Raw genomic sequence first — 15,791 nt, forward strand, 5'->3', positions numbered from 1 at the left:
AATCTCTATGATTAAACAAGCTACAGGAGGTGTGCTCTGAGCCTGCAAGGCAATGGATTCCCCTTAATGCGCTCTTACTATCTGTTATCTTGGGCTCTGTGGGCCTAGAATGCTCGCTGGAGAGGCTGCAGTGGTTTAGCCAACCCAGAAATGGTTTTATTTTAAGCTTCAATATGTTGATTGCAAGTGGGAATTCCATGGGATAACTCTGCCTGACATCACACCAGCTCCCGTCCATTGCTGGCCCTCCATAGATCTGAGGAGCTTCAAAAAAAACACAAAACCCACCCAAGAACTTAAAGAGGTCTAAACAAAAGATATTCCCCAATGTAGTTATGAATGGCTGGTTCCCAGTGTGCATTCCCCGGATTCTTCCAGGGCAGTTGGAGGCAGTGGGTTAAATGCCAGAGCCAACAAAACACACGCGCTTGCGTGAGTTCTGTTCCCTGGCAGTGATATTCTTCCTCTTTCTCTCTATCTGTGTAGGTGCCAAAAGAAACCAATGAAATCCGGGACCCGTCGGCTCAGGTATGGCTCTCCTGCATGGCCTGTGGGGAGGTGTGTACAGGGGATGCCTTCGCCACATTTCCTTCTGGTGTGCCTGGCCAATGTAATATCCCCTGGGGAAACCAGTCAGCATAATAGTAATCATAGAAGGAAAAAAAAAAAAAAAAAACACAAAATCCAGGCAAGGCTGCAAGTTGGTTTTCTTTGATCCCTCTTTTAATTGGCTGGAATGTAACCTGTTCTCTCAGAAGTGGTGGAATTTAAGGTGAGCTCCCTGGACACTTGCTTTGAGCCCAAGAGGGTGGCTCAATGAAGGCAGTGGTGAGAAAATAGTGTTTTATGTCTAGAATTATAACTGCTGCTTCGACCTCCATTTGGGGTGTTAGCATCTGTGCAGGGAAGACTTGCTGCTTGGTGCCCTTGACCTGCAAGAGCTGAGGTTGTGCAGTGGTGAAAAGAGATTCTGGGGGTCAATGACTGTGGTGGTCCCTGGGAGAAGCTGAAGTTGCTGCTGCTTCCTGCATCAGGGCCTATCAGAAGATGCCATGAGCCAAACAGGCTGCAAGGCCTTTATGTTTCTAGTTCATGTGTGATTTCTAGCCAAGGTTCAGGGTTTGAATTCATGCAAACAGATATTCCAATGTGGAAACTTGCCAGCAAATGTAAAACTTGTCAGCAAATGTAAATAGAGCCTTTCTTGCATGACTGAGCAATAAGGAGACCTTCTGTCTTCTGCTCATCTTCTTAGGCTTTGGTGTTAACCGCTTATGCATGGTCTTTGTTATCACGCCTCGTTTAAACAGTCTAGCTGTGCCACACTGGCTTCTTAACACAAACTAAGCTGCCTATTTGACCAAATGGCCTTTCTTGTTGTTGTTGTTTTGGGTTTTTTTTTTTTGTTGTTGTTGTTGTTTTTGTTCTACGGCTGCGTTTGTGCTCTGCATGTGAGGGATTTACTCAGGACACAAGTGTCATAGCAGCAGGCAGGGCATGGAGATGAGCATGTACTTGCCCTCTGCTGCTGTTCTGCTGATAGTGGTACTTAGAAATAGGTTATCTGCTGATGATAATGAACTTGGACTAGTGAGGAAATGGCAAAGTTGGTTTTTTTCCCCACATATCTGAAAATCTTGTCCCTAACTCACAAAAATTAATTCTTGAGTCTGGATCACTGTAAACTGATGAGGTACTGCCACAGAAAGCAAGTAGGTAAAATTCATGGGCCCACAGAGGAAAGGCTAGTGATATTCTGATTTTGGGACGATTTTTTTTACAGCACTTAATCAGGATCAGAGATGCCTCAGGATTTTTTGCTGTTAAAGGCTCATTTGGATTTATTAAAAAAAAAAAGCTACTAACATGTTACAGCTTAAAAATAACGGACAGCAGATCAGCTCTGCTGCAGGAACTGTCCAAAACTGTTATAGCTTGTAGTTGAGCTTTCTGTTTTTGTTCATTCGTTTAGAAGCAGATGGGCTTGTTAGTGCATCCTCCAATTGCTAGTAGTGGTTAAATAATTGTAAAGAGGTGATGTGATGATTGAGAAAGATATAAGAAAGTGAAGGCAATAGATTAGCTTTTGCTGGCAACCTAATTTAGGCTTAAATTACATTGTCTTGTATCTTTTTTATGGGGGTAGATTATAACTGATCAGTCTTGAAAAGATGGATAGTTCTGACCCATTTCTTTTCATTTTCTGTCTCCTGCATCCCACAGTAGCTGGATATGTGTGGGATGGTGCGGTAGATTACTAGACTAAATGGCTTTTTCCAAAGCAATGAAATTTGGGGTCCTAAAGTTGAAAGTTAAACACAGGCCAAATCTCACAGATTTCAGTTGAAACTGTACCTGTTGATGTACTTGGAGAGTTCAGGCTGGTTCCTAGATTTTTTTTCCTGATTTTAAAATGTCATTTTGCTACTGAATTTATGATGTTGGAGTCAGGATCAGTCTTGAAACTGCTGATGTTTTCTTAAGCATGAGTTGCTCAATAATAGTCGGTAGGCATGGTCATTGTAAATATCAACAAGGCAAATCTCACAGCGTCTGACATCTCTGCAAGGTTTTTGAATTTCCAGTCTGGTTCTATAGTGTGAGAAATTTATTTTGCAATATTGCATCTTTCTGGTTTATGGGGGGACTGTTGCAAGGGGACAGGCTGGGAGGATGCCTAGATCGAGGCATCATTGGCTGCTCTCCCCCCTGAACCCTCCTGCAGCCTGAAAGGGAAAATGTAGAGCGATGCTGGTAACACTTTCCTGATTGATAGCATGTGCAAGCCAGCAGGCAGGCAGCTTTTTGCCAAAAATAAGTAATTTTTCAGAAACAATTGCAGGAAGCAGAAGGCTAAGTAAACCAGAACAGTGCACTGGTTTGCAAATGCTTGTCTCCACTCCTCACTTTGCAGATGTTTGTGCTAGTGGCAGAGATGCCTGTGTGTGGCACAGTGCATGAACATGTCCCTCCTGCTGGGCCAGGCAAATATTTAAGCGTCAGTGAATGAGCTAGTGCTTTGTTATGACCTGGATGGCAAAATAAAGAACCTTCTGTGAGAACCTTCTGTGAGATTTTTTTCTATTGTGTCTCAGTTTAACTAAAAATTCTTATTCTGAGGTTTTAAATATCTGATATTCAACATAGAAGACTTTAACACTATTTTCTTTTCTGTTTTTGAACGCACCAAGAAACGTTCCTGCAGAATAAAGCAATAAAATATGTGGTGCTCTTGATTAGATGCAATTCATATATTGAGAAGGGGGGAAGCTTGTTTTATGACAAAAAAACTACAATGGAACTTCCTACTGTATTTGAAAAGATAACTTCAAAGCAATTAGTGGAGGTGTAGTTGCTAATTTCTTGTTAGCACCTTTTTGATTGCTTAATGCCAAGGTGCTATCAGAGCATCTGCTCTCATCCCTTGCCTTCAAATCAAAGCAATCTGAAGCCTTCTTAAATCAGGAGACATATGTACTCTTGGATCTTGTTTTTTTTGAGTAATTATCACGAACTGCTAGTGCTCAGCCCATCCTGCCTAATGAAGATGAACCCTTGAGGAGTAAATCTGATCTAGTGCCCCACTGGTCCCTGCTGGTTGTTGGCTCTCTGGATACCCTGCTCTAATATCCAGATGCTGCCAGGTGTTTGTAGCCGTGGACAAGCGGGGAACCCTGGTGGTCTGAGCACAGAAGCACCTCCAGGACCTGGCAGTTTTCTTGAGCTGGTACAAGTGGCACCAAGTAATTTCCCAAATCTAGCACCTCATTGTCATATACACAAACCAGCTGAGCAAAATCCGTTGTCCTTCCTTGCAAAAAGTGGTGATGGAGGCATTCATGGGCTGAGTCATTCCATTCTTGGTTTAGCAAGTGGCTTCTGCACAAGTTCCTGCTCTCCTGGGCCCCAAGCAGCTGGGGATGGACAGGGCACGGTGTTGTCTAGGCAGGGAGGCCAAATCTCCTTGCACCCTCCGAGGAGGGAAGGGCCAGGGAGAAGAGGTTGGAGCTGGTGCTACCACCAGGAAGCATTTCTTCCCCTAAAACTCCTGCTATAAACACTATAGATCAAAGTTATATTTTCTTTGACCTTATCTTTTGCTAATCCGTCCTGTAAGATTTCTTGGAAGCTATTCTTCTTAAATGAGTGCAGACTCCTTTGGAAATGGTCCATCCTTGATTTCAGCTTTCCCAATATGAAGCATATCCCAGACAGCTCTTTCAGGGAGTAGTTAGAATGTGTTGTTGAAAAGAAATATTGTTTAAAGTTGTTTTGCCCTGACTATGAGCTTCTAAACATGTTGTACCTTTGATAGATTGAAAAAGCAGTCTATTAACAGAAATGTTTCCTGAAAAGGTGCTAAGCCTCTCCAAGTCTTTGTTCAGCCTTTCAGGATTGACAACAAGGGAAGCGCATTAAGCTAGTTGTCTAGGTTCCCATTGCCAATGGAGGCAGAGATATCTGCTCATGGTTGGATTCCACCCTGTCCCCCATTGACCAAGTTTGCTTCCATACGAGTTTAGCTTCTGGATTGTAGTATCAAGCCATCTTAACTCACACGCCCTACTGAAGTCAAAGATCACTGCATCAGTGCTGTTATCTGTATCAGCAACACTCTAATCTCGCGGAAAAGATACCAAGCCCATTGTGCAGGGTCCCTTTTCAAAGCTGTGGCATTAATTACATTATCTGCGGTTTCTTTATTAACGAGCCCCATATCAGTTGCCTATTCTTTGGCTTTGGAGCAGTTTCAGGGAAGAGGTCTGTAATTACTCAAGGCCTCCTGGTTACTTTTTCACATATTGGCACAACATAAAGGGTTTTTTTTCCCCCCCCCCCAGCCCCCTGGAACTTCCCCAGGTTTCTGAGCCAAATTGAAAATCAGTGTTCATGTTGTAGAGAGTCTGCTCTTTTAAAGCTTCACAGTTTGAATTATTGCGCCTGGATTGAAAAATGGTCTTTATTTAACCCTCTTCCTTGTCACTTTTGGAATGGAAAGTATTTCATTATCATCTGGTTATGTCATGTTTTTTCCCAAACATGGAGCAGAAACGTGGCTTTTACAGTTGTCTTCCTATGTCCTTCTGTATTTCCTTTGTTCAAATCGGTTTTCCACAAATTCCAGGTTCTGAATTGCTTATCACATGCTTTTTTTACCAATATGCCATTTTAATGGATACTTTAAATATATGCTCTTTCCCATGTATAGCTTTTTTAAACCCGCGTGCCATTTCAGTCAACGCTGTTTCTTCTGGGCAACTTCTAAACCATTTAAAGCATTTCCTAGTTTCTCTTTCTCAGATAATCCTTCTCATAATAAGCTTTTAACTCTAAATTTGGACATTTTAAAGGTGCAAGTATGTACATTTGTAATCTTGGGTGCTTTTTCTTCTGTTTATGTGTAGCCAATATAATGCACTCAAGGGACCAGCAACTTTTAGCTTGGACCAATTGCTCTTGAGTGCTCCAGTTAAGCCTGTAGCAGAGAGCTTTCCCATGCTGGAGCTGAATGTGAAAGTGCTCATCTGTAAGTTTTAGAAATTCCAAGGATGCTTTAGATCAGGCTGCAGGGATAAACTCGCACTTTCCTTCTTGGAGTCTGCATCCCCTAGTTTGGTGGGGTTTGTACTAATTTATTTATTGTGCATTGGTTTCACCTATTAAAAACCAGCTGCTTTAGCTTCTGTCAATACAGCAGTGCACAGCCCTCTATAATTAGATTAATGCCATATGTACAGCTGGTATAAAGAACATTTAAACCCTTGCTTGGGCAAGTAGAGGCTGACTTTACATCCTGCTTTCCCATGATATTTTTCTGCACCTGGTGTCATTCCCTAGCTTTGCCTCTGCAGTCTAAAATGAGGTTGGATTTTTATTTCAGTGCCTTTGCAAGGCTTTAAAGCATCCTCCAATCCTTTCCTTGCAAAGCAGAGACCAGACCCGTAATGAGCTGTTTGCCAGCGTTTTGATTCCTCTGTTCTGCTCTGAGCCCTGAGGGGGTCCTTTAGCTCGGAGCCCTTGCCCAGATCTCCAGTGCAGAGCCCAAAATAGCTTTCCCATTTTGTCCTGTTCCAGCACTTAAAAACAGGTGATTCTTTTCCTTTGAAGAATCAGCTTTTAAATCCACGGCTTTGTGGAATTATTCTCGTGTGGTTCGTGTTCTCGCGATCCTGGTCTCGAGGATCTCTTCAAGCTGGTCTTCACTCCTTCTGTGTATTGAACAGTTCCTGGCTAACGATGTCTGTGCTTGGTAGGGTTGTCATCATCTAGTCTTCATGATGCCCCCAGGAGAAGCAGGGGCTTGCTATCTTGCATTAATTTTCCTCTTTGGAAGATGTGCAGAATGAGGTGCAAAAAGTTCTCTTAAAAATGGGCCTGAGTCAAACTTTTCTGTACTATACTTCATTGCAAAATATCTATCTAAATGTATATAAAAGAAATATTTTTAAAATATTTTCATTTTCTGATTCTAAAACACTTTCTAACACCTGAGGTTAGTGCAGGCCTGCTGAATAAAAAAATGGAATTGCAAAATAAAACAGCAGATAGGTTTCTTCAGGGTAGGCTGAAGTGTCTCGGTGCAGAGGGTGGCTGGTATGGATGATGGAGCATGTCCTTTGAAGCTGCCCTCGATTTTGTTGTAGCTTGCTAAGAAATTACACAGAGCATGGGCTATAGTAAGAGTAATATGGAAGTCATCCGTGAGTGACATACTTGGATCAGTCCCAGCAAATGAAGTTGTGCCTCTGGGGAGTGCAGCCCAGGAGCAGAGCCATTGATTCCAGGGCTGAGCTGCCATCCCTTAACCTGCCAGGGCAGATATGTCATATGGGATTTAGTTCCTTATAATTAATAGCCAAACAGTTGTTTAAATTGTACAAATGATTCTTTTGGAGTTGAACTTTTGCCAGTTTGTAGTTTGATTTTTGTTTGTTTGTTTGTTTTGCTTGCAAGGACTCTGTAAAATGGATCTTTTTTGAAGGATGTTGATTCTTAGGCCTGTCTGCAAGCTGCTCACCTGGAAATGGTTAAGCCTAGCACTGCAAGGACTCTTAACTTGATTTGAAATCTGGCCTATGTGTAACTTTGAAGAGGCCTCTGAAGGATCTTATGCTAGTATAATTGAATCCATTAACTCAAATATCTTTGAAAAGGCTAATTCAAGTCAGAGTGTTCATGAATGTGGCCAAGGAGGAAGGTGTCAAAGGCAGCCCAGCTCTTTCCCAGGACATCGAGGCCCTTCTGCTGCTGTTGCAGGTCCTGGAAGCAGCAGGAGCAACTGTAGCCACGAAAGCTCAGACCACTTTTCAGTTGTGAGAAGGTCTGGAAGAGAAAGGCCCGAGTATTTACTTCCAGGTGTGTGAACTTGTCCTGGAGATGCCACCAGGTGTCCTACACCCCGATTTTTGTGAAGGACGCCTGGAGACCAGTGGTTTGAATCTGCCTTGGTCCTCTGGGCTTGTCCCCTTGCATCCAGCATGAGAGCCCAGCCATAGTGCTCAGCACAGCATGCCCAGATGCTGTTCCTGTGCTCCTAATGCTCTAGGGGAAACATCCAGAAGACAGGGGGTCTTTCAGGGATGCTGCATGTTTATTTCATGTGAGGTTTAGCCATGTGAATGCACACAGCAACTGCTGATTGCTTTCAGGTGGTCCCTGCATCAGCTGGATGCAAGGTTCTCCATGGCTGAGTCTTGCTAAATAGTCTCTGCTATTAATGTAAGTGGCCATTAATGCCTTGGGCTTTCCTTACCCTAAAGGTCAGTAGTGCCTGTTGGTACAGAAAAAGCAAAGAAATGGCAAGCTGCAGAGTGGAGACGCCAGGAGATGCATCTTTGCGGCTCTTTCTCAACTGGAGTCTAAGTGCCAAGAGACAGAAGTCATATGCCTGATGGTGTGCACACTGGTAAAGCCTTGAAGGATCTGCCTGGTCCTCCTGGGAGCTTGTGTCGCCACCAGGTTGTGAACATCCAACCTTGTGGTGGATAAAGCTGATGTCAGGCAGCCCATCCTTGCCCACTCTGTGCAGTGCGTGGTGTCAACTGTTGGTCCAATAGCTTTCAGCTTTAAAAAACATACACACAAGTGGTTTAGGTGCTCTTTCTTCTGTTTTCCATGAGAATTAGGTCTTACTTCTGAGGAACAGTACAGGCCTTGTGTTTTTGGTGCAAAGTTAGAAGAGAACATGACTGGTGGAGACTATACTGGCTTGATCTCTAGGCTGAATATCTGCATTGCAGGGTAGGAAGGCTCTTTCCTTGCTCATTTTCTAACTTTGTAAATGGCTTTAGCTAAGCCCCCATAAACTTCTGCTGGAGAAGTGCTGCATTCTGCACAGAGTTTGATTAGCTTGTGCTGATCCAAGACGGTGCTGCAGTGAGAGGGCTCCTCCTGTCCTTCCCCTTCCCCGTTGCCCAATGTAGAGTGCACCAGGCGTGGGGCCCGTTCCTGTTGTTTGCAGCTGCTGGGCACCCTGTCCAAGGTAAGGATCCTCCTTCTCCCTCTTGTGTGTGCACCACAGCTTGCCGTGCTCTTCCAGGCCCTGGGCCACCATGTGCTGCCCTGTCCTGCCACGCTGCAGATGGGCTAGCCGCTTTCCTGCTCCCATGTTTCCTAGTTTGACTTTCCTCTGCACCTTAAAAGCAGCAAAAACACTGTGGTTTAATAGGCAACATATTTTAATTTGTTCCAAGCTCTGCAGGCTAGTTTGAGCAAAACACCAACATACAGCAGTGGAAACAGCTTCATTACAGCCTGACCCTGTCAGGAACTTTGCTCCCATGACTTTGTGCAGGGTTTTTGCCAATTATGTGCCTGGATCTCCTTGCATATTACCTGGACGCTGAGCCCTGTTCAGGAAATGCATCCTTCAGCTTTCGTTGTTCTTTGGGACTATGATGGCAATGAACTTGTGTGGCAGTTGAGCCATTGGTTTAGCAGTACCCAAGGGGAAATCTGAGAGCATCTAATTGCCAAAGCCAGTTAAAGGGGCTGGGGGTTAAGCAAGAGGATTTCTGTGCAAGGCATCAGCTGTGGTGGGGGCCAAGGGGCATGCTGGTGAACGGGATGGGCACCCTGGTTATGAATAACACAGAAAAAGCAGAGTTGCTGGATGCCCTCTTCGCTTTGGTGTGTTTACCAAGGGCAGCCCTTTAGAGCCCCAGGCCGTAGGGAGAAGAGGGGAAGCCTGGAGAGAGGAAGACTTACCCTGGCTAGAGGAAGATTGGGTCAGAGAGCACCTAAGGAAACTCAATACCCACAGATCCATGGGCCCTGATGGGATGCACCCCAGAGTGCTGCAGGAGCTGGCAGAGGTCATAGCTAAGCCGCTCTCCATCATCTTTGAAAGATCCTGGAGAACGGGGGAGGTGCCAGAGGACTGGAAGAAGGCCAATGTCACGCCAGTCTTCAAAAAAGGCAAGAAGGAGGACCCAGGCAACTACAGGCCAGTCAGCCTCACCTCCGTCCCCGGAAAAGTGATGGAACGGCTCATACTGGCTGTTGTCTCCAGGCACATGGAGGACAAGAAGGTGCCCAAGAGTAGTCAGCATGGATTCACCAAGGGGAAGTCTTGCTTGACTAACCTGATAGCCTTCTATGATGGAATGACCGGATGGATAGATGAGGGGAGAGCGGTGGATGTCGTCTATCTCGACTTCACCAAGGCTTCTGACACCGTCCCTCACAACATGCTCCTGGGCAAGCTCCGGCAGTGTGGGATAGATGAGCAGACAGTGAGGTGGATTAGGAACTGGCTGGATGGCAGAGCTCAGACCGTGGTGATCAGCGGTGCCGAGTCTAGTTGGAGGCCTGTAGCTAGCGGTGTCCCCCAGGGGTCAGTCCTCGGTCCAGTCCTGTTCAATTTATTCATCAATGACCTGGATGAAGGCACAGAGTGCTCCCTCAGCAAGTTTGCTGATGATACCAAACTGGGAGGAGTAGCCGATACCCCAGAGGGCTGCGCTGCCATCCAGAGGGACCTGGACACAGTGGACAACTGGGCGGTGAAAAACCTCATGCAATTCAACAAGGCCAAGTGCAAGGTTCTGCACCTGGGGAGGAATAACCCCAGACACCAGTACAGGCTGGGGACTGATCTTCTGGAGAGCAGCTCTGCAGAGAGGGACCTGGGTGTCATGGTGGATGACAAGTTGACCATGAGGCAGCAGTGTGCCCTCGTGGCCAAGAAGGCCAATGGGATCCTGGAGTGCGCTAAGAAGAGTGTGTCCAGCAGGTCAAGGGAGGGGATCCTGCCCCTCTACTCAGCCCTGGTGAGGCCACATTTGGAGTATTGTGTCCAGTTCTGGGCCCCACAGTACAAGAGGGATGTGGAACTGCTGGAGAGAGTCCAGCGCCGGGCCACAAGGATGATCGGGGTCTGGAACATCTGCCCTATGAGGAGAGGCTGAGGGAGCTGGGCTTGTTCAGCCTGGAGAAGAGAAGGCTGAGAGGGGACCTGATCAGTGTATATAAGTACCTCAAGGGAGGCAGTGAGGAGGATGGTGCTGGCCTCTTTTCAGTGGTGGCCACTGACAGAACTAGAGGAAATAGCCACAAACTGAAGCACCAAAAGCTCTGCGTGGCCTTAAGGAAAATCTTTTTAACAGCGAGGGTGCCAGAGCACTGGAACAGGCTGCCCAGAGAGGTTGTGGAGTTTCCTTCTCTGGAGATCTTCAAAACCCACTTGGACACTGTCCTGTGCCACGTGCTCTAGGTGACCCTGCGTGTGCAGGGGCGTTGGACTGGATGACCTCTAGAGGTCCCTTCCAACCTTAACCATTCTATGATTCTATGCGGTGCCAGCAGGAGGCTGCGTTGGATAGCAGTGTTTGTAGGAGGCTCTTACTGGAAAGGTTTTGATCTCTCTGTCACCCTGTTTCTGCCCTCTTCCTCTGTGGGGGCTCGTTTTCTGCTTGGCGCACAGTCGCGGGTCAGCAAGCTCGTGCTCCCAGGGGATGCCAAGGACTGCTCCGCTCCATGGGCAGGTTCGTTGGCAGGCGAACGAGGTAGGCGAGTCATGGCGGCTCCATCCTGGAGCGGTTCCCAAAGCCAAGGAAGTTCCCTTTTGGAATTAGAATCTTCCCAGCTCTCTGCTGCTTATCTTGACTCTGGGCCTGCATTTCATTTTCTAACACGCTTTCTCTTTTCCCTGCTCCTCTCGTTTTGTTTGTTTTAGCTTTTAGTCACCTCTTGTGCAGGATCATCAGGCCTTGTTAGTGGTGTCCCTTTAGCCCTATCTCAGCTTTCGTACCTTGGTGTTGAGTTGCCACTTGCCTATTTAAGACCTGCTCTAGCCGCCTTTCCAAAAATAAGATCCACCCGTGACGTGTGTGACAAAACCCCTGATGCCCCAGGAAGGCTGCACACTTGGTAAGGTTGGTAGCACTGGCTGGAGGAAGAGGATGATGCAGAACAAGAGGAAATGGGAAGAGAAAGATCAAGGAAAATGGCTTGTCCCATAGATGCCTGCAAGCACAGACCTGTCCCCATCCTGAATTCCAGGACTTTGTGATCCAGGAATGCTATCTGGACTGCAGGGGTGCTGCTTGTGGATCACTGGGCATCATTACCCTGCACACTGTTAAACAAAATTGTTGTCTGGTGTGGTTTAAATTATCTTTGCCTTTAAAGAATTCATGGAGCTGGGGGACAACTAGAGTGTGGGAATAGAATACAGTTCCCTTCCCCAACTGTTCTTCTATGTATTTAACTCCAAAGCAGCAATGGCTTTAAAAAAGCCAAGCCAAAAGACCAGCAGTCTGCAGTGCACTTGGAGCTCAGTCACAGCCGTGGCAGAGGGGGACAGGGCCAGACTTTGTGGCTTCGTTGGGTGGCTAAAGAAGCGGTGTTGGTGGTTGAGGGCCCCTCCTGATTGTAGCTGCTGGGATGGGAGCAAGGGAGGTCACATCTGCTGGAGGGAGCGGAGTGTTGGCATGGCCCTTGGGGCACTCTGCCAGCATGGGAAGCACCAGTGTGTTCTAATGGTTTTCCCATGTGAGCATCTCTCAGGTACAAGGCACAGGGCAAGCCCAGAGCTGAGCATCAGCGGGTTGGATCCAAGAGCTCTGGTGGGAAGGGTGAGCCATGTCTCCCTGCACCTCCCCGCTCCCCGGCACCGCGCAAGGCAAGCGTGGGCCTGCATCTCCCTCTAGTGACTTCTCTAAGATCATCCCTGCTCATCTGTGCTGCCGCACTAGCCCCGAGGACCACCAGCGAGGGTGGAGGAGCCAGCACTTGCCTCTTGGTGGCAAGAGCTGCAGAAAGTGTCCATCCTCCATGGAGCTCAGTGCGGAGCAAAATCCAAGCACCCACCAACATGCTTGTGTCTCCAGATGCAAACTCCATCTGAGGGTGCTGCACTAGGGCTGAGCATAAAAGCAGACATGCAATATTTCCTCGTGGCTACTAGGAACCTCAAAATATGTGGCAGCAGCTAACTGAGGCCATGGCGATGGACTGATCCCTGGTGTGGCTTTATGGTCTTTACTTTGGTTGTTTTGGTGATTGCTTCCAAGCTCAGCTTTCTGTTGCTTAACCGTGGGATCTGTATTAAAAATAAACATATATATTTTCCCCCCTTCCCTTTTCAGGATTCCACATTCACTGATTCTGACTTGGTGTTGGGGCCACCTCGAATGTGGGAGGATTCACAGGAGACTCTTAGCCTCCAGCCTGATGGAAGTGCCTCAACTTCAGTCTCTACTGGTGACATGCCATCTGCTGAGCAGGAGGAAAGCCTCTCTATTGAGGAGGAAGGCTTTCAGCTGTTGAACTCCACCTATAATAAAATCACTGGCCCTCACAGGCCAGGGCTTGGCAGGAGTAGCCCACCAGTGGCTGGCAATTCAAGTAAGTCCATAGCTGCTGTTACCTCCTTTTCTCTTGACCATTCTCATAATGCTCGAGTGGTTCATGGTGCTTTTATCCTCCTAGGAGTACTGGCCAAAGTAAACAGAGCAGCTGCCAAGAAGGAACATCCCGCAGATCGCCAGGAGAACGTCACAACGGAAAAGCTGAAAGGAGACGTGGGCTCTTGCACACGGCTCTCTCCCAGGAAACCTGTTGATGCCTTTGTTGGTCTGGACGCCCCTTCCTCCTTCTCAAAAGTCTCTCCGTCATTCACTCAGACAGCCAGCTCTGATGGAAATGTACACAAGGTCCTTCCCGAGGCCCCAGGCAAGGGGGACATCAGAAGTTCTCTGGAGCATCCTTTAGAAGCTCCTGTAAGGCCCGAGACTGCCACAACTGCCCCGCAGACAGGGCTCGGGAAAGGTGTTGTGCACCGCAGTGTGTCTGGGAGCAAAGAAAAGAGCCTTGTGGACCACCAGGAGCAGGAGGTCCTGCCAAGGGCAGATGGACAGCAGGTCTGCATGAAGCTGGGACCACCAGGGCTGCCAGGACCACCAGGGCGGCCTGTAAGCAGAGGAGGAAATGGCTGTGGGTGCGAAAGGGTGGATGGGGTGACACTGTGTACAGTGGGCCATCATCAGGCAATGGAGCAATGTTCAAAGCATCCCTTAGGACTAAAACACATGGATTTGGGGAAGGCAGGGAGGCGTAGGCAGGCAGGCTGAAATAGGAAAGCTTTCTAATGCCAGACATGTTGGATCCCAGTTATTGGGTTGTTCCCCGCGCTGGTGTCTGGGCTGGTCTGAGGGTGGGGCTTTACCCAAGCTTGGGTCCCACCTGTGGTACCAGGTAACCACCATCCTCACCCAGGGCACGTGACAGGGTTAGTGGGTGCAGCTCTTCCCCTGCTCACAGTGATGGATGGTCCTGGTGCTAGCGATGAACCAGGCAGATAAACCTCCCTCGTGTGCAGTGGATGTCCATGCATCAGCCCCTGCGCTTGATAAGCAGCAGTTTCCTGATGTCCCCTGAAGAGCCTTAATAGCAATCGGAGAGAAAAGAGCATGGTTTTCTTCTCTCTGCTATCCTAGAGATGGTCCCAAGCCATTTAATCATGTTCTCAGTTTTCATCTTGTGTGGGTCCTGTTGGTCGGGGGCTGGCTAATGCTCCACGTGGGGCACAGGCAATGCCCAAGGCTGCCTCCAGCCCCGTCTCGCCATAGCAAGCCTCTGCCTTCAGCCTCGGAGCGGTCTGTGGTCACTGCTCTCATTGCTGTCCTTTGCTTCCTCAGCAATGGGAGACCTGGAAAATCATGCTGGACCAGAGCAAAACATTCTACTTCTCTTGGAATACAATATGTATATTTTCTTCAGATTATTTATCCACTAAAATGTCTTTAATTTTCAGTCTTGGTGAATCTAGGATAGATGCAGATTTAGCAAAGAAGTCAGTCTTCATTGGGAAATATCTGAATTCTTTTGTTATGTATTTTGTCCAGTTTGTTTCTTCAGCCAAAATGGTATGCTAATTTTGATGCCTTTTCCTTAAAATTCAGTGGGATTGGGTAGAACAGAACTGCATGTGTGGTTGTCAGTGACCCAGCTGGATTGCTACGAGTGACCGCGATCTCCTTGCGGTGCCCAGCCGAGTGGGAGCTGCCTGAGATGTCTCCACATTCAGGACTGACTTTTGGGCTCATTCCTCCTTTTCATATTGTGGATCAGGTCTGTGCAAGGGGCTGTTTGGACTGATGGATTGTCACTAAGAGTCATCCTTTGTGATGATGCTGTGGTGGTTTCTGCTCCAACAGCTCTGGCAGGGTCTGTAATGAGAGCAAACTCAACACTGGTACCTCAGAGCAATCAGACCTGGAGCATCTCTCCCTGGAGCCAAAGGAGATGAACCCTCCTTGGCCCCCTCTCCCAGACAAAATCCATTTTTGTGAATGCTCATGGATGTTCGTCATCAGCATGTCAGGCCCTGGAGGACACTGGTTAAATTTAGGACCGCCAGCTTCCCCTTCAATCCATCTTCTTACTGCAGCTCTTGCTTGCAAAAAATAAGAGAAAATCGCAAAAGGAACAGATGCTAAAGGGTGGTGAAAATATTGCAGGAGCTGCTGAAGCGTCGTGCCACCTGACAGCCCTGCTGTCATCCCGCCGGGGGAGGGAGGAGGAAATGCAGCAAGGGGGAATGAGAGCTGGGAGGGAATTGCCTTCCCTTCCTGTAGAAAATCCTGGAATTGTCACGTGCTCGGATGAAAGTCACAGCTAGACTTTCTGCTGCATCCGTCTTGATAATCTGCTATCTGGGGGCCGAGTGCTGCTTGCCAGGGCCACGCTGGGATCTTCCACCATGGGACAACTGTGGGTGCTTTGCAGTATGTATGTTCGGATCAGGACTGGTGGAAGCCAGGGTGGGAAAAAGAGCCAGCAAAAATAATAATCTTCCTGCCCTCATTTAAAAAGGATGTGAAAGCTTTCCTTTGGAAACCCAACCCAACCTCACGCCTGGTTTGGGTGTTGATGTTCTGCGCAGGGCTTGTAGCACGTCACACGCTGCTGCCGGGTCACCTTGAGCATCCTTACGGAGGCGCCAGGAGATGGGAGTCAGGATGAGGAGGTGTCTGAACATAAAATCTCAGGTTATTCTTAGAGGAAAGCTTTGGGAACAAGGTATTTTTAGTGTCAACATTTTGGGGTGTTATTTTTTTTCTCCCTCCTCCTCTTCCTCCTTCACTAGCAATGTCAATCAGGGGAATCGGCATGTTTTAGGGGAAAAAATTGTGTTGCTGAAATGCCATTTTCTGGATCTGGCTTAAAAAGAAACTCCCAAGCCAAAAAATCTTTGCCTCCCTCTGATAGCAAGCCCTGAGAGTGGGGGAGCACATGGTGTCTGGTCCTCCGATCCGCAGCTCAAGGAAGGTGCAGCTGTACCCAGC

General features: G+C 47.5%; 1 protein-coding gene across 1 annotated transcript in view; it reads left to right on the top strand.

The window, feature by feature from the left end:
• Nucleotides 1-15,791, top strand: part of LOC104568718 (uncharacterized) — an 81,885-nt gene that overhangs the window by 25,020 nt on the left and 41,074 nt on the right. Inside the window, exons 7-9 of the mRNA XM_088523293.1 lie at nucleotides 487-528; nucleotides 12,591-12,849; nucleotides 12,934-13,415. Coding sequence (XP_088379419.1) covers nucleotides 487-528; nucleotides 12,591-12,849; nucleotides 12,934-13,415 — 783 coding nt within the window. The remainder of the gene's footprint in view (nucleotides 1-486; nucleotides 529-12,590; nucleotides 12,850-12,933; nucleotides 13,416-15,791) is intronic.

The sequence above is a fragment of the Tinamus guttatus genome, unplaced genomic scaffold (genome assembly GCF_059628265.1).
Source record: "Tinamus guttatus ecotype Peru unplaced genomic scaffold, ASM5962826v1 Tinamus_guttatus_pri_ptg000177l, whole genome shotgun sequence".
Classification (NCBI taxonomy): Eukaryota; Metazoa; Chordata; class Aves; order Tinamiformes; family Tinamidae; genus Tinamus; species Tinamus guttatus.